The sequence below is a fragment of the Corythoichthys intestinalis genome, chromosome 11 (genome assembly GCF_030265065.1).
Source record: "Corythoichthys intestinalis isolate RoL2023-P3 chromosome 11, ASM3026506v1, whole genome shotgun sequence".
NCBI classification, from domain to species: domain Eukaryota; kingdom Metazoa; phylum Chordata; class Actinopteri; order Syngnathiformes; family Syngnathidae; genus Corythoichthys; species Corythoichthys intestinalis.
The window spans coordinates 56685713-56712025 of NC_080405.1; the positions used below are offsets into that span (position 1 = coordinate 56685713).

The following is a 26313-nucleotide window of genomic DNA, read 5'->3' on the forward strand; positions in this document are numbered from 1 at the left end:
GTACCCACCGTTTACTATATTGTACCCACAGTTTAGCAATCTGTACCCACAGATTACTAATCTGTACCCACAGTTTATAAATCTGTACCCACAGTTTAAAAATCTGTGGATACATTTTAGTAATCTGTACCCACAGATTACTAAACTGTACCCACAGTTTAGCAATGACCCGGAAACAGTAGTCACCAATGAGTGGCGGGGACTCCAAACGCAGAGGGACCGACCGAGCAAGATCCTGCATGTTTTGCCTCGGCGAACAAAGGGTTTTTAAAAGTTAACTATTGCACGTTTTCTTTGGTAGCCATCTAAAATTTCACTATCAGGTGTCATCAATCAATATGGCATGTTGAGTTTGCACATTTTCTGTGCTGCTGTCGTGTCCGTGCGTGCTTAATTCAACTAGTGTTAGACGGCTACCAAAGAAAACATGCAATAGTATCGAATCGTTTTGACTCTGTATCGAACCGTATTGTTCTTAAAAAGTATCGAATCGCTCGGCCTTAAAAATGTATCGTTTTTTTAATCGAATCGTAAGCTGTGCAGCTAGATACCTATCGAATCGGCTTCATGCCAGAGATTCCTAACCCTATATTTGACATAATACAAAACACGATGTTTGCTCACTTCCTCGTAAGTCCAATGGTCCCACAGTTGTCGTACACTTGTTTTGGCCGACTTCGGGGCGAACGGGAACTTTCTGAAACCCAAAAAGGCTCACACACCTCTCCCTGGTGCAGCTACAAAAGCCTGCAGCCATTTGTGGCTGGCGTGATGCGCAAAACAAACGAATTAACCCGCAAAATCAGCTGAATCCGCAATCCATCTGCATGCTATAAAGCAATGCTGTATTGTGAGACGCTGACCCGGGTGACATCACATTCACATTCGTCTTAAACCCGAGGCTGGAGCCGGAAGTCACTCATTTTAATGGCGCGGTATTCAAAAATTGACGATCGGTTCCACACATATGCTAGCGGTCCGTTTCATTCAGGAGCATAAAACACCGTGTGAAATATGAAACAAACACGCTTTTTGGTGTCATACACACTTTAAATCCGAGGTTCCCTTTAAGGCTTTTTAAACAGACTCAAAACTTTAACCACAGCCATCCAATGTGAGGCAAGTTCAATTCAATTCAATTTTATTTGTATAGCCCTAAATCACAACAACAATGTCTCAAAGGGCTTTACAGAAATGAAGCAACAAAAATGTTGGCGAAGTACTTAGTATTCCCTTAGCAAGTCCTGAACAGTGAGGAAATCAGGCAGATAGAATGACATTTTGGTGGCGGCGCGGATAAATTAGTATGCGTTAAAAACGCCGAGGACGTTTGTTATTGCTTTGGTTCAGCCTGAAGAGGTTGTTACAATGCCGTTCAAAAGTTAGCTTCGCTGCTCATCTCTTAAAGTAGTCAGCCAATTGCACGAGTCACAAGTAAGTCCTGAGTCTCAGGGTTTGGGTTAGTTCGAAGAGAACGTCTAATAAAATCCTCAATCGGACTCACAAAATGACAAAGTTATCGAACCGGAAACGATGATTATAAGAAGCTCATGAAAACAATTTAAACCGAGCTGAAATGATTTAACGGTCTGTGGCTTAAGCGAGTGATGCGTTGGCAAAATACAGATTGCATTGGAATCATTTGACGCATTAAGCGGTAAATTGGATGCGTTATTAACTCAATATGAGGGTGGAAGAATCTAAATAAATTGATTTAGAAGCTAACGACTTCAAAGTTAATGAGATATCAATTAAAGCCAATGACAAAAATTTGCTTTCGGACGCCGTTCGGTATCGGGACTGCTTAAGATGAAACATTTTGGAGGGAAAAATTGGGAATCGTGGCAAGGTTGAAAGCACAAACAAATTAGAGCTGATTGAGCCTTGACTGAGTGTGCGGTCTACAAATAAGTGCATTGTTTGACAAGAATTAATTGGTTTTGAAGCATTTCAGTGAAGCAGAGAAAAGTCATTTTGTTGTCTTATGTTTTCCTGGAATAGTTACTTGTAACCAGCTTTATTAACCCAACCGTGCGTAGTATAGGAATGGGTCTTAGCAGTGGCGTCGTTAGGCCAATTTTAGAGAGACAGCGAGAACCAAAAGTGGTATTTGCCATGTGGCAAAATGGATTTTGCCATGTGGCGTTTTTTTTTGCCATGTGGCAAAATGGATTTGCCATGTGGCATTTTATTTCCATGTGGCAAAATGGATTTTGCCATGTGACATTTTTTCTGCCATATGGCAAAATTGATTTTACCATGAGGCATTTTTTTTGTCATTTGGCAAAAATGATTTTGCCATGTGATATTTTTTTGCCATGTGGCATCTTTTTTCTATATGGCAAAATTGATTTTTCCATGTGACATTTTTTTCCATGTGGCAAAATGGATTTTGCCATGTGAAATTTTTTATGCCATGTTGTGAAATGGATTTTTCCATGTGGCATTTTTTTTTTTTTTTGCCATTTGGCAAAATGGATTTTGCCATGTGATATTTTTTTGCCATATGGCGAAATGGATTTTGCCATATTGCATTTTTTTTCCATGTGGCAAAATGGATTTTGCCATGTGGCATTTTTTTTTGCCATTTGGCAAAAATGATTTTGCCATGTGATATTTTTTTGCCATGTGGCGAAATGGATTTGCCATGTGGCATCTTTTTTCTATATGGCAAAATTGATTTTTCCATGTGACATTTTTTTCCATGTGGCAAAATGGATTTTGCCATGTGACATTTTTTATGCCATGTGGTGAAATGGATTTTTCCATCTGGCATTTTTTTTTTTTTTTGCCATTTGGCAAAATGGATTTTGCCATGTGATATTTTTTTGCCATATGGCGAAATGGATTTTGCCATGTTGCATTTTTTTTTCCATGTGGCAAAATGGATTTTGCCATGTGACATTTTTTTTTGCCATTTGGTGAAATGGATATTGCCGTGTGGCATTTTTTTTTTTTTTGCCATGTGGCGAAATGGATTTTGCCATGTGGCATTTTTTTTACCATGTGGCAAAATGGATTTGGATTTTGGAAAATTTGGACGTGCATAGCAGTCAATGGCATAGCCTGACTTGATTGCCAGTTGAATGTCAATGCACTGTAATGTTAAGTGTAGGGTCAAAAATCACAGCCACACATTTTTCTGCAATTTCATATAAATGGAAAATTTGGACGTGCATAGCCGTTAATGGCATAGGCTGACTTGGGTGCCAGTTGAATGTCAATGTACTTTAATGCTAAGTGGGTGGCTTAAAATCACAGCCACATGTTTTTCTGCCATTTAATATGAAAGAAAAATTTGGATGTGAATGGCCATCAAAGGCGTGGACGTGCATGGCCTTCAAAACCGCCATATACCCCCAAAAAATGCCACATACCCCCACCTCCAAAAAAATGCGACAAACCAAAATCTATTTTGCCACATACCAAAAAAATACCACATTTCAAAATCCATTTTGCCAAATGGCAAAATCCATTTTGCCACGTGGCAAAAAAAAACAAAGCCACATGGCATAATCCATTTTGTCACATGGCAAAAAGAATGCCGCATTTGGCAAAAAAAACATTTTGCCATATGGCGAAAAAAAAATGCATGTATCCAGTACGACGGCAAAATTACTGCATTACGGTCAAAACTGCCGAACTGTATTTTATGCCACCGGAGTTAGTCTGGCTTTTGTCATTTCCCTGCCCCGGCTTTGGTGACGGAGGAAAGAGCGTAAACAAATCAGAAGCCGTGACAGCTCGGTGACATGCTAACCCGAACCGTATGGCTTTTAAAGTCTTATTCTCGCCTTTAACATTGCTGACTTTCTTTGTTTCGTAGTGTGAAAGCCCGGAAAGGCAGCTTGGGCCACAAGCATAAGCTTGAAGCAGCCGCCCATGGCAACTGCAAAGTGTGTTCACCGCTCCATTCCGATCCAGTGTGTGGCTCCGATGGACACACCTACTCATCTAAGGTAAAATTCCCTGGCGTGTCACTTTTTGAGTTCAACATCTTCTTCTTTTACTTCATGCATAAATTAATGTCTTTATCTTCTTTCGGTAATTTATCATTACAAAACAGTAAAGTCGGATTTGATAGGTTACGAAGCCCTAAAATTTGTTCTTGCGGCACAGTAGGGAAATTCCAAAATTTCCGGGTTCGCGGTGAGTCAGTAACAAGCACACTTTTGCTCAATAGACGATGTTTATTGATTAGAAAATGCAGAATAAATTTATTGATTACAATCCCACAAGAGCAAGCAAACAAGCATAACAAACGCTAACGGTGACGCTAGATTTGAGTTTGTCAATACCAGAATCCCCGTGTTACTGTTACAGCACAACAAGATGTCCCTTAGCAATGAAAATCACTTACCGTGACAAATGAGCGGTAAGCCAACACTCCGGTAAAGCAGCAAAAGGGCAAAGCTGGGCGATCCGTACGTCTAATCCACCAGCGAACTTCACGGGTCGCCCGGAAATGTCCGGTTTTTGTAGGGACGCGCCCCGCGGAGGCGGAGAGGCCAACCTCCGTCCCCGTGCGGCGCGGCCCTGCCCAATGACAAACATTAAAGCTACTTTTGGTTCAGCCCCCTTGAAAAAGGGCTTTTCACATGGGACAAATGAGCTGTGCTGCAACAGATGCAACAAATGGTAAATATTATGGGCGCAAAACAAGTAATCTCGTGAGATCCCCTTCTAGCTATGGGACCCAGGCGTATAACTATGGGACTCAGGCGTGTAATAATGGAATGGAATTTTATTGTCATCATCATCGGTATCATTGACAATCGTTGACAATAACAAAATGTGATATGATTTGCCCGAAGGAACCGAAGAAGATGACAAAGGCGGACGGGATGAAGCATATGCTTATCAGTTTCACGTCCCCCATACAACTAAAGACACACATTCAGGCATGGAACATACATCAAAACTGTACAATAACACAATCAACAATCTGGGTTTAGTAACTTAGCGTCCAGTCAAGCAGCTTGATTAATTTCAGGGCGTACAAGGTTATGGCCTTGTCATGTCCCTGAAATTTTTGCATCTGTTTGCTGTGGAACATTTTGTTTTGGCTATGTGTGTGACATGTTATCACAGCTGGTGTGAGTAGCGACTCAAAATGCTTTTCTTATAAGTCTCTTAGATACATTGCAAGGTGTACATGGTGGCAACAATTGGCGCACACAAAAGTCACTGTAACAGTTTCATCAGACATGAATGTATGAAATCAAACAACATGCTGTACATATTTTATCCCAAGATTAATGTCTCCACAACGAAAACATGCGCGTCGGCACTGGTCGAGATCGTCAGCCAAAATTTCCAGCCTGTTGATGCGAACATCTCTCTCCTCGACCGCCTGCTTGAGTTTCTCGTTTTCAGCGCGAATTAACTGGAGCTCTCTGACAATTTCTTGATTATGGTTTTGAATCAAGCCAGTCAAGGAGACCTCCAACCTCTGTACGGAGGATTTTATTTCATCCAAGTCTCCAGGTTTCAAATTCTTTGGAGCCAAGAATTTGGAGCCATACTGGGAGTCCAGCTTGCTGGCCCTGAGCGCTTATCGGTTAAGATAAGAGAGTGCTTCAGGAGCTCAGAGAGTGCGTCTGTACACGGTGAAGACTGAGCAGCGAGTAATAAAACAATACTATGGTGCAAAACAAGTTATCTCGTGAGATTCCCTTCTAACTATGGGACCCAGGGTGAATGTGCTAATGTTAGGGCATATAGGTCACAGAGGCAGTCATACATAATGTGCTAATGTTAAGGCACGTAATATTTTCCCCCATCAAGTGGTATGAAAAAGTATCTGAACTTTTTGGTATTTCTCAGATTTCTCACATTTCTGTATAAAATCACCATCACCAAAAATTTTCAATCAGTCTTTAAGTGTCCTTAGACAGAGAGTTGACTTACTTATTTTTCCCCCTTCTATCATTGTACTCATCAAAATATGAAAACTAGGGTTGTTCCGATCATGTTTTTTTGCTCCCGATCCGATCCCGATCGTTTTAGTTTGAGTATCTGCCGATCCCGATATTTCCCGATCCGATTGCTTTTTTTTTTTTTTTTTTTTCTCCCGATTCAATTCCAATCATTTCCGATAATTTTTCCCGATCATATATATTTTGGCAATGCATTAAGAAAAAAATGATTAAAACTCGGACGAATATTTACATTCAACATACAGTACATAAGTACTGTATTTGTTTATTATGACAATAAATCCTCAAGATGGCATTTACATTATTAACATTCTTTCTGTGAGAGGGATCCACGGATAGAAAGACTTGTAATTCTTAAAGGATAAATGTGACTTTGTATATTGTGACTAAACATTGCCATCTAGTGTATTTGTTGAGCTTTCAGTAAATGATACTGTAGCCATGCCCAAATGCATGATGGGAAGTGCAACCATGACTGTGCGTATTGGCACCAGTTGAAATATATTCTCTGTGTTGGGAAATAACATAGGGTGTTAAGAAAAAGATCAACTACTACCTTCCTTCCCCACATTGCTTTCCCACGATATTTCTAAATGGTGAGGGAGGGATTTTAAGTCTTAAGCCAATTAAAAAAGGCTCCAAAGACTGCCAAAATTCACTTTACTCATTTTACGCTGCCTTTTAGCTCTATATTAAGGTAAAATCGGCGCCATTACCGATTGAACGCGACAATGCGTGAGTGGGTCGTGCAGCGCATGCGTTAATTGCGTTAAATATTTTAACGTGATTAATTTTTAAAAAATTAATTACCGCCGTTAACGCGATAAAAATGATAGCCCTACTTTAAGCCAAAACTAAAGACTCTGGATGAGTGTAAGACATTTTGTCTGTAATGTTAAATACAATTTATTAAAAAAATATACTGTACAGTGGTACCTCTACATATAAAATTAATTCGTTCCAGGACCTTGTTTGTAAGTCGAAATGGTCGTATGTCGAGCAGGATTTTCCCATAGGAATACATTATAAGTCCATTAATTCGTTCCACAGCCCAAAAACCTACAGTAAATCCTTAATAAATACTGCTGGTACTATTAAAAATGGCAAATAGCAAAACAAGTAAGTTATGAATAAAAATCGGAATAATATAATAATAATAATAACAATAATAATTAATAATCATTCCTGTAAATAATGTAACGAATCGGATTCTAATGTGGCGTACACTTTTTGCTGTACCTGAACGCACCGCGGGGCTGACATCACAGTGAGATAGGTCAGTGCGGTAGAGATAATACTTTCGTTTTCTCAAGAGCACAGTCAACCGCGGAGGGAAATGGACGTTTTGTGTTGAATAAGTTCTTAAATAAATGATAAAAACGTGACAGAGCTGGCGATTTCCTTGGCGACATTACCACAATAATATTGTCACCTTAACTTAGAAAGACTGGCGAACGGTGGTCGGAAGAGGACCGTGGAGCTGTATTGTTGAGCCAGCTCATGGATGCGCACCCCAGCGCTCATATTTTTATATAATTTGCATTTTCATTTCAAAGGTAAGCATCACTTTTTTCCTTGTTCGACCAACTGTACCAACGTTTTGAAAATCTGTGTTGATTTCTCACACATGAAAATCTGCCATGCGTTCGTTTGCGGTGCTGTCATGTCGTCGTATTTGGAGCATGTCGTCGGATGTAGAAACAAATGGCGAGTCAAATTTTACGTCGGATGTCGAAAAGATCGGGTGTCGAAGCGATCGTATGTAGAGGTACCACTGTATATATATTAAAAAAAGGCATGTATGATATTTTTTTGCCGATTCCGATACTTTGAAAATGACGTGATCGGACCCAACATCTTTAATGAAAACCTATAAATGTTTGGGTGGTTTTAGTTAAAGCAGAGACTGTTTTTTCATCTGTGTGATTTTGACAAAGATCAGATCACATTTGATGGCGATTTTATGCAGAAATGTGAGAAATTCCAAAAATATTCTAGAATGATTTTCTGACAATTGTTGCATCGCCATCGCGTGAGATCAACGTTTTTGTATCGCAAGTTGTTTTCTCAGATATCTTGTACGTTTCCCCGCCCTCTTTCCTTGCAAAATGTCAACAAGAATCATACCGGGAGCGTGAGAGCTCTTCGGAATAGCTCTTCTGAACCTCTCTGATCCTCTAGCGAGTTGTGAGCAGCTCTCTTGAGTCTATTCTCACCTTCGTATGATTGGATGGGGCTGAAAGCTAACATGACCGAGGTTACAGGGGAATAGAAATGTGATATGATATCATATGAGCAGGTTTGGTGAGTGGGAAGAATGAATACTTGTATGTAATTACAGTTCCTTTCAGGTTTCCGGCAGTCTGCTGACGTCCGTCCGCGCTTATAAATAATTGTATCCAATTTGGTTGCCTATAGTAACATGCAATGTGCAAAACCTCTCGGGTTTTATTTTTTTAATGAAATCGAGCCGCGTACTGTGAATTACTTTTCATAAGTCAAGGGAGGTCAGCTTAGATGTTCTTGTTTCAACCCATTAATGCATGAATGATGGTTTTAGTTGAAATGTATTCACAGTGGATCCAGCGCCGTTCATATGCCAAAACAGCCAAAATTTTCATGCCGCAAATTAAGTTTGAAAAATGACTGTTCGCCCAACAAGGCAGGTTTTTATCTGACAAAAAAGTGAAATTTCAAAATGGTACTTGTCCTCCAATTTTTGTCCAAATTACATCATTTATACATATAAAAAAATTGAGGGGCTCAAAAGTTGTGTTCAGTTTTGCTCAAAACGTACGGTTTGGCCAAAATCCAACCCCAAATACCCATTCATTTCTAATGGCCGAAATTTCCCATTGATTTCAAATATTGTATTTGCCATTCATTTCAATGGCACAAAATGGTCCATTCACTCCTATTACTTTTAAGTTACCCCTAACTGTCCCATAACCAACAGGGAATGACCCAATAGCAAAAAGTGACCCTGAAGTGCCGCCGAATCAATAGGAAGTGACCTCGAAATTCCTCCAAACGAACAGGAAGTGAACAAATTTTGCCAAAAAAGTACCCATTCATTTCTAATGGCCAAAATCTCCCTTTGATTTCAAATGGTCGTATTCGCCATTCATTTCAATGGCGCAAAAACGTCCATTCACTCCTATTGATTTCCAACTAAAGTGACTCAATATCAACACGAAGTTACACCTAACTATCCCAAAACCAACAGGAAGTGGCCCTGAAATGCCACCAAATAAATAGGAAGTGAACCAATATGAACAGATATACCCCAAATCAACAGGAAGTGATGCAATATTGATGCAATTTCAACATGAAGTGACCCCGAAATGCCTCCAAACGAACAGGAAGTGACCAAAATTTGCCCAAAAAATACCCATTCATTTTTAACGGACAAAATTTCCCCATTGATTTCAAATGGTCATACTCGCCATTCATTTCGATGGCACAAAAACTTCTATTCATTCCTTTTATTATTAAGTTTCTCCTAACTGTCCCAAAACCAACAGGACCAAAATTTGCCAAAACAAATCCATTCATTTCTAATGGGCAACATTTGCCATTGATTTCAAAGGTCGTATTTGCCATTCTTTTATTGGCACAAAAACCCACTCCTATTGGTTTCCAACTCAAGTCACCCGATGTCAACAGGAAGTGATTCGATATCAACAGGAGGTGACCCTGAAACGCCTACAAATCAACAGGAAGTGACCAAAATTTGCCCCCCAAAAAAACAAAAAAACATTCATTTCTAATGGGCAGAACTTGCCATTGATTTCAAATGGCTGTATTCTTCATTATTTTAGTGGCACAAAAACCCACTCCTATTGGTTTCCAACCCAAGTCACCCGACGTCAACAGGAAGTGATTCGATATCAACAGGAAGTTACCACGAAACGCCCCCAAATCAACAGGAAGTGACCAAAATTTGCCAAAAACAAAACCATTCATTTCTAATGGGCAGAATTTGCCATTGATTTCAAATGGTTGTATTCTCCATTATTTTATTTGCACAAAAACCCACTCCTAATGGTTTCCATCCCAAGTCACTCGACGTCAACAAGAAGTGATTCAATATCAACAGGAAGTGACCCTGAAACGCACCCCACATCAACAGGAAGTGACCAAAATTTGCCAAAAACAAAACCATTCATTTATAATGGGCAAAATTTGCCATTGATTTCAATGGTCGTATTTGCCATTCAATTTATTGGCACAAAAACTCACTCCTATTGGTTTCCAACCTAAGTCACCCGACATCAACAGGAAGTGATTCGATATCAACAGGATGTGACCCCAAAATGCCCCCAAATCAACAGGAAGTGACCCAAATTTGCCCAAAATCAAAACCATTCATTTATAATGGGCAAAATTTGCCATTGATTTCAATGGTCGTATTTGCCATTCGATTTATTGGCACAAAAACTCACTCCTATTGGTTTCCAACCTAAGTCACCCGACATCAACAGGAAGTGATTCGATATCAACAGGATGTGACCCCGAAACGCCCCCAAATCAACAGGAAGTGACCCAAATTTGCCCAAAATCAAAACCATTCATTTCTAATGGGCAAAATTTGCCATTGATTTCAAATGGTCGTATTCGCTACTCATTTTATTGGCACAAAAACTCGCTCCTATTGGTTTCCAACCTAAGTCACCTGACGTCATAGGAAGTGATTCGATATCAACAGGAAGTGACCACGAAACGCCCCCAAATCAACAGGATGTGACCAAAATTTTGCCAAAACAACACCATTAGTTTCTAATGGGCAAAATTTGCCATTGATTTCAAATGGTCGTATTTGCCATTCAATTTATTGGCACAAAAACCCACTCCCATTGGTTTCCAACCCAAGTCACCCGACGTCAACAGGAAGTGAATCAATATCAACAGGAAGTGACCCCAAAACGCCCCCAAAAACGAAACCATTCATTTCCAATGGGCAAAATTTGTCACTGAGTTCAATGGTTGTATTCGCCATTCATGTTATTGGTACAAAAACTCACTCCTGTTGGTTTCCATCCCAAGTCACCTGACATCAACAGGAAGTGATTCAATATCAACTGGACGTGACCATGAAACGCCCCCAATCAACAGGAAGTGACCCCCAACCGACCCAAAGCAAAGCTACCATTGCAATTTCTCCAGATATTGCATAATTGTAGTTCTAATTTTCACAGCATTTGTGACCAAATTCAAGTGCTTCCCAATTCCCTAACCTTTACTTTTGGCTCTTTTCCTGTCTTATCAGTAAGTAGCAAAAAGTAAAAAAGGATGGCTAGGGAACACCTGTGCTCTCCGCAGCAATTCTACTCGATTGATTCAATTGCAAATCAGGCCGACTGATGGGTCCTCGTGGTCTGATGTGCAGTTTTCTTGCCAGAGAGCTGCCTTGTCACAGCCTAATCCATGCTGTATTATTACATTACCTGCTCCGCACTCATTATAACTCACACGCTCTCTGCATCATATTAAGAAGACAGTGCTCGGGTCTCCCGAGGGGCTACAGTCATCTTAGTGAAGTCCATTACTCCTCTGCTCTTTTTTAGTCCTCTGACTCAGGTGTTAAAACACAGTTTCATTAAAACCACATTAACCTCTGGAGAGTGACAACTATAAAGATTCATGGGGTGTCTCTGTGTGCAGACTGTGACTGAGGGAGGTCATCCATCCATTTCCCGGACTACCTCGCTTACTGTCTCCCTCTGCAGACAGCTAATTCAATATGTTGACAGTAGTGCAGCCAGTTGGAGGTTTTTTTTCTAAATCAACAAATGTCGTTAAAGTTGGGCCAAAGAAGAAAGAGGAGGGCCGAGAAAAAAAAGTGGTATTTGGTACATGGCAAAATAGTTTTTGGCAGATGGCTTTTTTTCTTTTTGGTGTATGGCAAAATGGAATTTTGTATGTGGCATGTTTTTGGTATATGGCAAAATGGCTTTTCATGTATGGCATTCTTTTTTGGGATGTGGCATTTTTTTGTATATGGCAAAATGGCTTTTGGTGTATGGCATTTTTTGGTATGTAGCTTTTTTTTTTTGTATATGACAAAATTGCTTTTGTTATGTGTGTTTTTTTTTTTTAGTACGTAGCATTTTTTTGTGTATGTCAAAAATAGCTTTTGGTATATGGCATTATTTTTTGATATATGGCTTTTTTGGGGTATGTGGTAAATGGCTTTTGGTATATGGCCTTTTTTTGGTATATGGCGAAATGGCTTTTTGGTATGTGTCTTTTTTTTTTTCGGTATATGTCGAAATTGACCTTTGGTATAAGGCTTTTTTGGTATATAGCAATTTTTTTCGTAGGCTATATGGCATTTTTTGGTACATTGCAAATTGGCTTTTATATATATGGATTGGTTCTTTGTATGTGGCTTTTGTGGTATATGGCAAAATTGCTTTTGGTATGTGGCTTTTTTGTATATGGCATTTTTTTTACATATGGCGAAATGGTTTTAGGTATATGGCAATTTTTTGGTTTGTGGCTTTTTTGTTATATGGCAAAATGGCTTTTGGTATATGACATTTTTTTGGATTGTGGCTTTTTTTTTGTTATATGGCAAAATGACTTTTGGTATATGGCATATTTTTTTCTATATGGCTTTTGGTATGAGTTTTTTTTTATATGATGCATTTTTTGTAAATGGCAAAATGGCTTTTTGTATAAGGCATTTTTGGGGGTATTTGGCAAAATGGGTTTTGGTATATGGTATTTTTTGGGAATGCGGCAAAATGGCTTTTGGCATATGACATTTTTTGGTATATGGCAAAATGGGTTTTGGTATATGGATTTTTATGTATGAGGCTTTTTTTGTATATGGCAAAATGGCTTTTTGTGTATGGCATTTTTTTTTATATGTGGCATTTTCTTGTATATGGCAAAATGGCTTTTCATGTATAGCATTCTTTTTTTGTATGTGGCATTTTTTGTATATGGCAAAATGGCTTTTCGTGTATGGCATTCTTTTTTTTTTTGTCTATGGCATTTTTTTGGTATGTGGCAAAATGGCTTTTCGTGTATGGCATTCTTATTTTGTATGTGGCATTTCTTTGTATATTGCAAAATAACTTGGTATATGGCTTTTTGTGGTATGTGGCAAAATGACTTTTGGTATATGGCCTTTTTTTGGTATATGGCAAAATGGCTTTTGCTATATGGCTTTTTTTTTTTTTTGATATGTGGTGAAATGGCTTTTGGTATAAGGCTTTTTTGATATATAGCATTTTTTTTGGTATATGGCCAAATGGCTTTTGGTATATGGATTGTTTTTGTATGTGTTTTTTTTTTTTTTTTTTTTTTTTTGGATACGGCAAAATTGCTTTTAGTATGTGGCTTTTTTAGTATATGGCATTTTTTGGTTTTGGTAAGTGGTGAAATGGCTTTTGGTATAAGGCTTTTTTTGTAAGTAGCATTTTTATGGTATATGGCAAAATGGCGTTTGGTATATGGATTTTTGTTTGTATGTGGCTTTTTTTTATATGGCAAAATTGTTTTTGGTATGTGGCTTTTTTTGTATATGGCATTTTTTGGTATATGGCAAAATGACTTTTGTTATATTGTATTTTTTGGGGGGGGTATGTTGTGTGTCAAAATGGTTTTTGGTATGTGGGTTTTTTTCTTTTTGGTATGCGGCATTTTTTGCATATGGCAAAATGGCTTTTGGTATGTGTTTTTTTTTATATGTTGCATTTTTTTATGGCAATATGGCTTTTGGTCTATGGCATTTTTTTTGTCTGTGGCTTTTTTTGGGGGGGGGGATATTTTTTTTGGTATGTGGCATTTTTGTATAAGGATTTTGGTATGTGGCTTTTTTTTGATTATGTGACAAAATGGCTTTTGGTATATGCCTTTTTTTTTTTGGTATGTTGCGAAAGGGCTTTCGGTAAATGGCTTTTTTATCTTTTTTTGGTATACAGCAGGGGGGGATTATATGGCATTTTTTACACGCTATACACATCCATGCCATTGACGGCTATGCACTTGTATACAGAATTTGGCAAAAACGTCCGGTTGCCCCAAAATTTGCCCGAAGCTGTCCCATTAATTTCTAACGAGATGCCATTGACAGCCATCTACATCCAAATTTCCCCTTCACGTTCAATGGCGGGAAAACATAGTTCCTTGTGCATTTTGACCATTTAACATGACAGCCCATTGACATTCAAATAGCGCCCAAGTAAGTCAATGCCATTGATAGCCATGCACGTCCATGCCATTGACGGCCATTTTCCATTCATTTTCAATGGAAGGAAAACCTTTGTGGTTGGGATTTTTTTTTTTTTACCAAAAACTTACCATTACAGCCCATTGACCTTCAAATGGCGCCCAAGTATTTTGATGCTTTTGACAGCCATGCAATTAGACGTGTCCCCTAAATGCCCCCAAATCAACAGGAAGTGCTTGATTTCCATCTTTTGATTCTTTTACAGTGTAAGATGGAGTTCCAGAGCTGCCTTGCCGGAAAGATGATCTCTGTGAAATGTGAAGGACAATGTCCGTGTTTGCCTGGACAAGTGCATCGCAAAACGCCATTGAAAACTGACAAGACCGGTGAGTGAAGTTTATATTTCTCTGTTCATACTTCAAACCACTTCTTTTGATTGTGATTGCACGGTAAACTTCATGAATAGGTTGATGTGGAGCTATACTTGAGTCCACTTGAGAGTTTATCCATTCTTTCAACAATTTTGCAGCTCGAGCTGACTTTTCTACCTCACCAAAAAGCACCCTTTGTGGCGCTCCCTCAAAAATATCCAGCAAGTCGCATGCTTTCCACTCAAGCCTTCTCTTATTTATAAAATTTTTCCCCTTACACTATTTCCCTGACAGCGAGCGGTGATGGAGTGAGTCCGTGTGTCTTGTTGTTTGTCACCAAAATGGGATTTTCTTTCTGATAGATGGAGAGATTTTGAAAGAGAAATGAAATCAAAAGTAGTGCGGGACAAAAGAGGGATGGATTGTTGTTGGAAATATTCCTCCCTTTCCTTTGTGGGAGTAGTGGGATGATGAAAAGGAGAAGGATTCTTCTTTCTACATCCATTCATCTATCATCTTACCTCCCTCGCTGAGGTTCGCCGTGCCTCTGCCTTAGCAGGGTTTTTCCCCGACTTAATCCACATGCTATCCACTACTGTCACTTTTCTATAATGGAAAGCATCAATACTACAAAAATGCAATATAAAAGCAAGACTACTCATCTGGAGGAGTTCAGAATTGACATTTACTGTATCTAATGAGATTAAAAAACATACAGTTTAAGGTCTTGTTCAGACTGGCAGCCAAAGTCTGATTTTCAGCCCATCCAGTTTAAAACCAGAGCCGCCGGGTTTCAATCTGGATGGGCTAAAAATCAGATTTTGTAGTCTGAATAGTCAAAAAAAAAGGACAGAAATCTGTGAAATCGGTTTGGCTGCATTCAGACTGCAGGCAAATCCGATTCCAATTTAGATTTCTCCTTAAAATCTGATTTTATAGGGCTGAGAAGCATCTTGTCCATATCTGATATGAAACTACATCGCGTATGTTGAACAGTGTGAACAATCAGCCCTAAAAATAAAGATTTGAGGAGGAATTCAATTGGAATCAGATATGCCTGCAGTCTGAACGCAGTCAGTCACTCTCGCAAAAATCGGATTTCAAATCTCTTTTGTGCTCAAATCCGATTTTTGGGGCTGCCTGTTCACATTTTTTTAGCGTGTGTCCATTTTGGAATTGAGCCTGTTCAGACTGGTGACAAAAATACCATCTTTAGCGAATCCAGACTGAAACTGGGTAGCTCCTTTGTAGTCTGAACAATCACAAAGCAAAGAAATCCAATTTCTGCAAGATTGATTTAAACTATATTGGCTGCGTTCAGACTGCAAGCATATCTGATTCCAATGTTTTTTGTCCTCAAATCCGATTTTTAGGACTGGCTGTTCACATTTTTTCAGCATGTGTCCAAATTGGAATTGAGCCTGTTCAGACTGGTGACGAAAATATCATTTTAGCTGATCCAGTTTAAAACTGGATAGCTCTTTTGTAGTCTGAACAGTCAATAAAGCACAGAAATCCAATTTATTGTAAGACGGTTTGAAACCACATTGGCCGCATTCAGAGTGCAAACATATCTGATTCCAATCTCTTTCGTCCTCAGATCCGCTTTTTAGGCCTGGCTGTTGCCGTGTCTGGTGGCCAAAATCCCATTTTTTAGCCAATACAGAATAAAACTGGATTGCTCTTTTGAAGTCTGAACATTCACAAAGCACAGGAATCCGATCTGTTGCCCGTCTAGATTGAAACTGGATAACTCTTTTGTAGTCTGAACCTTAACAAAGCACAGAAATCAATTTTTTGCGAGACAGATTGAAACCACATTGGCTGCATTCAGACTGCAAGCATATCTGATTAAAATCTCTTTTGTCCTTAATCTGATTTTTAGGCCTGGTTGTTGGCCTGTGTAGACTGGTGGCCAAAACTCATTTTTAGCTGACCCAGATTGAAACTGGATAGCTCTTTTGTAGTCTGAACAGTCACAAAGCACAGAAATACAATTTTTGCTTGACAGATTGAAACCACATTAGCTGCATTCAGACTGAAAGCATATCTGATCCCAATCTGTTTTTCCCTCAAATCCGATTTTTAGGCCTGGCTGTTGGCCTGTTCAGACTGGTGGCCAAAATCCCATTTTTTGCCAATCCAGATTGAAACTGGATCGCTCTTTTCTAGTCTGAACACTCACAAAAACAGGAATCCGATCATTTTCCCATCTAGATTGAAACTTGATAGGTCTTTTGTGGTCCGAAAAGTCACAAAGCACAGAAATCCAATTTTTACGAGACTGATTGAAACCACATCGGCTGTGTTCAGACTGCATGCATATCTGATTCCAATCTATTTTGTCTTCAAATCCAATTTTTAGGAGTGGCTGTTCACATTTTTTAGCATGTGTCCGAATTGGAATTGAGCCTATACAGACTAGTGACAAAAAAAAAAAAAAAATAGCCAATTCAGATTGAAACTGGATAGCTCTTTTCTCGTCTGAACAGTCACAAAGCACAGGAATCCGATCTTTTGGCCATCTCGATCGAAACTGGATAGCTCTTTTGTAGTCTGAACAGTCACAAAGCACAGACATCCATGTTTTTGTGCGACTGATTGAGACCACATTGGCTGATTCAGACTGCAAGCATATCTGATTCAAATCTCTTTAGTCCTCAAATCCGCTTTTTAGGCCTGGCTGTTGCCCTTTTCAGACTAGTGGCAAAAATCCCATTTTTTAGCCAATCCAGATTGAAACTGGATTGCTCTTTTGTAGTCTGAACAGTCACAAAGCACAGGAATCCTATGTTTAGCCCATCTAGATTGAAACCGGATCACTCTTTTGTAGTCTCAACAGCCAGAGAGCAAAAATCCAATTTTTTGCGAGACAGATTGAAACCACATTGGCTGATTCAGACTGCAAGCATATCTAATTCAAATCTCTTTAGTCCTCAAATCTGCTTTTTAGGCCTGGTTGTTGCCTTGTTCAGACTGTTGGCCAAAATCCAATCTTTAGCCCATCTAAATCAAAACTGGATAGCTCTTTTGTAGACTGAACAGTCACAAAGCACAGAAATCCAATTTTTTTCGAGACTGATTGAGAACACATTGGCTGCATTCAGACGGCAAGCATAACTGATTCCAATCTCATTCGTCCCCAAATCCAATTTTCAGGCCTGACCACATTTTTTAGCATGTGTCCAAATTGGAATTGAGGCTGTTCAAACTGGTGGCCAAAATCCCATTTTTAGCCGATCCTGATTGGAACTGGTTGGCTCTTTTCTAGTCTGAATGGTCACAAAGCACAGAAATCCAATTTTTCGCAAGACGGATTGAAACCACATTGGCTGCGTTCAGACCGCTAGCTTATCTGATTCCAATCTATTTTGTCCTGAAATCTGATTTTTAGGCCTGGTTGTTGGCCTGTTCAGACCGGTGGCCAAAATCCCAATTTTAGCCAAAACAGATGGTAACTGGAATGCTCTTTTGTAGTCTGAACAGTCACAAAGCACAGAAATCCCAATTTTTTTCGAGACTGATTGAAACCACATTGGCAGTGTTCAGACTGCAAGCATATCTGATTCCAATCACTTTTGTCCCCAAATCCAATCTTCAGGACTGACTGATCACATTTTTAGCGTGTGTCCAAATTGGAATTGAGATTATTCAAACTGGTGGCCAAAATCCCATTTTTAGCAGTTCCAGATTGAAACTGGACAGCTCTTTTCTAGTCTGAACGGTCACAAAGCACAGAAATCAAATTTTTTGCGAGACTGATTGAAACCACATTGGCTGCATCCAGACTACAAGCATATCTGATTCCAATCTCTTTTCTCCTCAAATCTGATTTTTAGGCCTGACTGTTGGCCTGTTCAGACTGGTGGCCAAAATCCCAGTTTTAGCTGATGAGAAGTAAAAAAGCACAGACATCTGATTTTTGTGAGACACATTGAAACCACACAGGCTGCATTCAGACTGCAAGCATGTCTCCAATCACTTTTGTCCTCAAATCCGATGTTTAGGATGCGCGCTGTTGTGACGTTACACGTCGACCGATAAATTTCAGATTTTTAGCGCGTCTGGTCTGCGCGGTCCGGCCCGGACCAATGCATAACCCTTTATTTGGAGTGTCAGATTGATGATTCTGGCACACTGAGGCGTTCAGCGGTTGTGATTGCTATGTGGATCTGGCGAGCTGACGCCGGATCCGACGCACAGTCACCTGCTATCGGGTTTGGACTGTCAGATTGATGATCCCTGCCGCATTTGGTGCATTAGTGTTCAGCGGCCGTGATTGCTATGTGGATCTGGCGAGCTGACGCCGGATACGGCACACAGTCACCTGCTATCGGGGTAATGTCCACTCCAGTAATATTTGCTATTTGGGAATCTGGAATACGTCAGGCCCAGATTGTTTGCCATATCTGGGACAGGCATTCATGTGATTTCCGCTACTTTGGACCAGTTCTGGCCCATTTGCTGATCTGGCATGTGAGTCCATACTGAGTTTGGGGTAGAAACTAAATGGGGACAAAAATTGCATTATACAGTGCCCTCCATAATTATTGGCACCCGTGGTTAAGATTTGTGTTTTTTAGCTTCTAATAATTTCTTTTTAATTCAAATAATATGGGACCTTAATGGAAAAAAAGAGAAAAATCCTGTCAGGGAATCGCGGGAAGGCAGGTGGTGTGGGCCCAATTGCAGGGAAACAAAAAGCAGCAAGGCAGGTGGCGGTGAACTCGAAAAACGTTTTAATAATAACTAACCAAAAGCACAAAGTGATACCAAAAGGACTGGTGATCAAAAAGGCAATTTTCAAACCAAAACTTACTTAATTGGAGGGACTGGTACACGAGGGCTTGGACAAGACTTGAAATTGACATTGACATAGACAATGACTCAACAAGGAGTGAAAAGAAACTGGGAGCTTATATATACACAAACACACACACACACAGACAAGGGGTAACGACACAACAAGGAACAGGTGAGCACAGAAGGATGCAGGTTGGAGGATGCACTAGGAGGTACAACAGGTGAAATCAATGGGCAATCACTGGGACAAGTCACACTAGGAGAAAACTAACACAAAACCTAACAAATCCAACCTTCAATACAAGTGCGTTTTTTCAGTGGGGAAAAAAACCCACATAAAGAAATAATTATTTGACATCAAATAATGTGTGTCACAATTATTAGCACCCCTGGTGTTAATACTTTGTACAACCTCCTTTTGCCAACAAAACAAGGTCTGGGGACTGAGATGGCCATGGGAGGAGCTAGATTTTGTGTCTGGTGAACCATTTCTGTGTAGATTTGGCCATATATTTATGACTGCCTCCCAGTCTTGCAGAAAGACCCAGTGACGACCCATCTCCAGCTTTCGGGCAGAGGGCAACAGATTTTGATTTAAAATGTCCTGGTATTTCAAAGCATTCATGATGCGATGCACCCTAACAAGGTTCCCAGGGTCTTTGGAAGCGAAACAGCCCCCAAGCATCACTGACCCACCCCCATACTTCACAGTAGGTATGAGGTGCTTTTCAGCATGCGCATCTTTCATGGCACGCCAGACCCACTTAGAGTGTTTGGTTCCAAAAAGCTCAATCTTGGTCTCATCTGACCAAGGCACACGGTCCCAGTTGAAGCCCCAATACCGCTTGGCGAACTCCAGACGTTGGCGTTTATGATTGTGAGTGAGAAAAGGTTTTCTCCGTTCATGCCTCCCAAACAGCTTGTTGGCGTGTAGACAGCACCTCATACCCACTGTGAAGTATGGGGTTGGGTCAGTGATGCTTGGGGGCTGTTTCGCTTCCAAAGGCCCTGGGAACCTTGTTAGGGTGCATGGCATCATGAATGCTTTGAAACAACAGGACATTTTAAATTAAAATCTGTTGCCCGAAAGCTGAAGATGGGTCATCACTGGGTCTTTCAGCAAGACAATGACCCTAAACATGTGGCCAAATCTACACAGAAATGGTTCACCAGACACAAAATCAAGCTCCTCCCATGGCCATCTCAGTCCCCAGACCTTGTTTTGTTGGCAAAAGGGGGTTGTACAAAGTATTAACACCAGGGGTGCTAATAATTGAGACGCGCATAATTTGATGTCAAATAATTATTTCTTTATGTGGAATTTTTTCCCCCACTGAATGAATGCACTTGTATTGAAGGTTGGATTTTTCTCTTTTTTTCAATTAAGGTTCCATATTATTTGAATTAAAAAAAAAAATATTAGAAGCTAAAAAACACATCTTAACCAGGGGTGCCAATATTTATGGAGGGAACTATATCTGGCCTATCTCCCCTCCAGTAATATTTTGCTCTCTGGCCCAGTGCTGGCCTAGATTGGGTAACACGTGTGCCATATCCGTGCCATATATTAATGTCGTGATTGCCACTTCGAACCAGTCCTGGGCTAAACTTCCTGTAGCTGTTCATTGACCATCTTCTCCCGCTTCCAAGGTCTAAAGACCTCCCTCTCCCCAGCCACTTCATGCTTTTTTACACCGTGGAAAATATTGCTTCAGTTTTCACTCCGTTTGAGTCCTAATTTTGAGGAAAGCATTAATCACATAAGGCAAGCTCAGTACAGCTGTATATACGTGTACGGTTTGCAGAGTACAGCTGTGCGAACAGAATCTATTAACTCGTCTGGGCCTCTTCCTTTCACCCACGCAATAAGTTGGCTTTTTAAATGCAGTCCTCTCTAATGCCTCCCATTCCAGTGGCACATTTTTTATTTCTTGCTGACTCTGGCAGTATAAATGTCGTGCTCGTGTGTGTCTTGTGTCTCCCAGCCCGATAGAATCTCACATCAGATCAGTAGCTCAGAACAGTAAACAGATGGAGTTGGCACTAAAGGTGTGCGCGTTGGTGTGTGTGTGTGCCAGATTCCGTCCCGATGATAAGACTCAGCATTTTTAAGTTCGGTATCCGTAAACATAGAGATCGCATAAATCAAATTCTGTATTCACATCAGGGAAAAAAATGTTGCAAAGCTGTATTTATATTCAGAAATGTAGTGCATTTTTCAGACTACAGGTAATCCCCGTGTTACGAACGAGTTCCGTTCCCATGATGGCGACGTAACCCGAATTTACGCGCAAGTCCGAATTAACACTCTACTTACCCGAAATAACTAACCAAAAATTCCAAAAGTATTGTATTTTATTTAATGATGGAGGATACACTGCCCTCTGGTGGCAGCGTTGGGTCTGGCTGGACTGTCGTATTGTATGATTGAGAAGCAGACTCAGACGTCTAACATGGATAAAACACAGCCGCGCTCTGGTTTGGCCCACATTAGGCTGTAAGTTGTTTCGGCTAATATATGTTTGTGTTTCTGTATGCATTTGTAGTTAAGTTTAGAGCTACAGTTTGCGGAGTTGTGTGTGAGCGATTTGCTATGAGAATTGTAAATACGTTAGCATTCATACAGTGTATCACAAAAGTGAGTACACCCCTCGCAATTCTGCAGATATTTAACTCATTTGCTCCCAAAAACATATAAGTACGTTCTTTTTTTAATTGTTTCAGTGTCCCAAAAACGTATTTATGCGTCTTTTACGTTTTTTTTTTCCACAAGAGACATCTCTAGGTTCTGATGCAACTTCGCTCCAAAGCACAATGCTGCAAATGCATTTTAACGCAATAAAAATGGCCACTGGAGGGCAGTAGCGCATTTGGTAAGACCCCGCAACCCGATTCAAAGGAACGAACGCCCGGGCCGCCGACGGAAAACGACCGAATGGATGACCAGGAGGACTTCCAGGACGCCAGGCGTGGGAAGTCCGAGCAGGACGACCAGGAGGACGTCCAGGACGCCAGATGACAAACGACCAAGTGCGACGACCAGGAGGACGTCCAGGATGCCAGGCGGCGGACGACCGAGCAGAACGACCGGGACCACTGGTACAGGGACAATGCCATTGAGTCCATGCTGCTCGCCGAGCAGAGCCCATGCCACTGTGCTCTGCCGCTCGCGTCCCCCGCGACCCTCCAGTGTGCCACAACTCAGCCGGAAAGGCGCACGGCCAAACCAGTTCCTCCCCAGGAACACAACATGCCCCACACAAGTTCCCCAGGCAAACTCCGCCACGAGGCAGTGGTCACCACTAAAGAAAGACAAAAAATCCATCTTGATGAGACAGGCGGCGATGAGGGAAAGTTTACCCTGGCTGTCGCGGCCACAACAGCGTCATCTCTCAGTTCAATAGTTATGTGTAAATAAATTGTTACTTTGCTATCAGAAGCTCTATTTGTCTTGTTGTTTATGTTATTTTGTAGAAGGAAAACATTATTCAGATATTTGGGATGTCACAAAAGCAAAAAATAGCCTAAAGTCAAAGTTATGTTTGAAATGTTTTTACAAAAAGCTCAATTTCTCATCAGATATTGGAATATTGCTCAAACTAAGCTATTTTCTAATGCTGATTTCTAAAGAATGGAAAAAGATATGAACTAACATTTTTTTCCTGCTGAAAGAAGAGAGTCTAATCTTTCTTTTGGTGGGTTCCATGTTTATATAGCAATAGAACAGATTTTTTTGTGGGCCTTGCAAAATCAGTCAAAATCCAGTTAAATGGCCGGGAGCGAAGGACCTTCTTCCGGCGAAAATGGCTGGAAGTGAATGAGTCAAACACAAATTTTGAGCGCGCCCAGTCTGGACGGTCCGCCCCAGAAAAGTGCTGCACTACCCACTCACGCATTGTCGCTGTCAATCTATAATGGCACCGTTTTACGTATACATAGAGTTAAAAGGCAACGTTAAATGAGTAGAGAGAATTTTGGCAGCCTTTGAAGCTTTTTTATAATTGGCTAAAGCCTTACAATCCCTCTCTAAACAATTGGAAGTATCGTGGGAAACAATGTGGGGAAGAAAGGTAGTAGTTGATCTTTTTCTTAACACCCTATTTTATTTCTCAACGCTGAGAAGATATATCAATTGGTACCACTACGCAGAGTCATGGTTGCACTTCCAATCATGCATTTGGGCAGAAGTTAAATTGCTACAGTATAATTTACTGGATTTACTAAAAGCTCAACAAATACACTAGATGGCAATATTTAGTCACAATATACAAGGTCACATTTACCCTTTAAGAATTACAAGTCTTTCTATCCGTGGATCCCTCTCACAGAAAGAATGTTAATAATGTAAGTGCCATCTTGAGGATTTATTGTCATAATAAACAAATACAGTACTTATGTACTGTATGTTGAATGTATATATTCATCCGAGTTTCATTCATTTTTTTCTTAATGCATTGCCAAAATGTATATGATCGGGAAAAATTATCGGGAATGATTGAAATTGAATCAGGAGCAAAAAAAAAAAAGCAAACGGATCGGGAAATATCGGGATCGGCAGATACTCAAACTAAAAGGATCGGGATCGGATCGGGAGCAAAAAAACATGATCGGAACAACCCTACTCGTAGCTCTCCATTTTTGATGTCAATGTTCATGGTGCTGAAACCCATAAAATCATTCGCACCCAAACGCCAGCAGAGGGCGACAAAACACAAAAAAACACAAGTAACAAATGGACATGACACTGCTGTCATTTTAATCTGTTTGAGCTGGGCATGTGCGTTAAATGCGTCAAATATTTTAACGCGATTAATTTTAAAAATTCATTACCGCCCGTTAACGCAATAATTTTGACAGCCCTAATAATAAGGTACCCAGAGGTTCCTACCCTTACTCTATAAGGTTCTAAAACACTGCATCTCTCTTGTCGACTCTGAAAGCTCAAGCTTTGTATTACATGAAATGGTTTGTAGTCTCTCAGAAGCAATTTAGATCATACCAAGAGAAAGTGAAAACCGGGACCATCAACACTTGGGTTGTAGTGCAAAGTTCAGGAGACTGGAGAGCACGAGAGCTGCATTTAAATCAAAAGATGGAGAAAAAAAAGTGAAGAGGAGGTGGAGGAGGACAGGCTGAGTGGATATCAAAGCGAGACACAGAAGCACTTATCTTTGGAGTTTATAAGGGGATGTGTTAGGGGAGAGATGGGAAATGAAGCACTCCAAGCAATTTTGGTGAGCAAAAGAAACAGGAGACAGGAATATCAAAGTGCTCCTCTAAGTCAGGGTGGGGAGTCGGTCATGTGATGAAACTCGCATGAATGTATGAAGCTCTGAAAATCTATAGAGAGCGGTCGAACGGAAAGGATGAGAAATGAACATGTCCGTCACGGCGATGCCAAAAGTTTTACTGTAAGAATGGAAAAATGTCAAAAAGCAAAGAGACGCCATCTCTGTATGGAGGTAGATTTGTCTTTATTACTCAATCAAAAAATAAAAAGTTGCTTCAATCAAATAAAAAGTTGCTTCAATCAAAATATATATTTTCAATCGAAGAAAAAGTCACTTCAATCAAAGAAAAATGTGTTTGAATGAAAAAATAAATTTGAAACTAGCACTGCAGCTATCGATTATTTTAGTAGTCGATTAATCGATGAACTAGTTAGCTCGAATAATCGGAAAAGGAACATGAAAAATTAAAATACCTGAGCTGAGCCTCAAACGGTATTAAAAATAAATAAATGAGGATCTATGTACAAAAAAAGAACAATTGGCTAACTTACATGGCAAAAGTCCGCTAGCTTAAATGCTATAAAACGCTAACGTTTTTTTTTCCAATGCTCTTAACAAATGGTTCAGACTCATATTACCACAACAAAACGGCTAGATATTAGGGCTGTCAAAATTATCGCGTTAACGGGCGGTAATTAATTTTTAAAATTAATCACGTTAAAATATTTGACGCAATTTACGCACATGCCCCGCTCAGACAGATTTAAATGAAGTGAAATGCCCACATGTTAATTGTGTTTTATGGAGTTTGGGTGCGACTGATTTTATAGGTTTCAGCACCCATGAGCATTGCGTAGGTAATTATTGACATCAACAATGGCGGGCTACTAGTTTATTTTTTGATTGAAATTTTTACAAATTTTATTAAAACAAAAACATTAAAAGGGTTTTAATATAAAATTCCTATAACTTGTACTAACATTTATCTTTTAAGAACTACAAGTCTTTCAATCCATGGATCGCTTTAACAGAATGTTAATAATGTTAATGCAATCTTGTTGATTTATTGTAATAATAAACAAATACAGTCCCTATGTACCGTATGTTGAATGTATATATCCATCTTATGTCTTATCTTTCCATTCAAACAATAATTTACAGAAAAATATGGCATATTTTAGAGATGGTTTGAATTGCGATTAATTGCGATTAATTACGATGAATTAATTTTTAAGCTGTAATTAGCTCAATTAAAAATTTTAATCGTTTGATAGCCCTACTAAATATACATATAAACTAAATTACGAATGCATTAAAAAACAGCCCAAAGAAAAACTTAGCTTACGTTGGTCTTAACAGGGAGCAGTTGGATTCAGCCATGTGAAATGAGGCAGATCAGAGGGCAATGTATCCACCCTAATCAATTACTAAATGTAAACACTTTCAAAATAAAACATTAAAATGCCACTTTAATTAAACGAATACTCGAGGCAACAAAATTTAATTCGATTATTTTTTTCCTAATCGAATACTCGAGTTAATTGATTAATCATTGCAGCACTATTTGAAACCCAAAAAAATATATTTGAAAACTATTTTTCTTTGATTGAAAATTTTTTGGGGGATTTAAGTCAAGTTTTTATTTATTTTTTTGATTGAAACAACATTTTTGACTGAAGTCATGTAATTTTGCGTTTGGACCACATTTTGGCTAGGACATTTGTGTCTTATTTTTCAATCAAAAAATAAGTTGCTTCAAACAAAAAAATATATATTTTCAAAAGAAA

At 39.6% G+C, this 26313-nt stretch overlaps 1 protein-coding gene across 3 annotated transcripts in view; it reads left to right on the forward strand.

Annotated features, from left to right (window-relative positions):
* spock1 (SPARC (osteonectin), cwcv and kazal like domains proteoglycan 1) overlaps positions 1–26313 on the forward strand; it is a 197706-nt gene that overhangs the window by 144358 nt on the left and 27035 nt on the right. For all 3 annotated transcript variants that reach the window (XM_057849465.1, XM_057849466.1, XM_057849467.1), the window contains exons 6-7: positions 3827–3959; positions 14387–14507. In XM_057849465.1, the coding sequence (XP_057705448.1) occupies positions 3827–3959; positions 14387–14507 (254 nt within the window). The remainder of the gene's footprint in view (positions 1–3826; positions 3960–14386; positions 14508–26313) is intronic.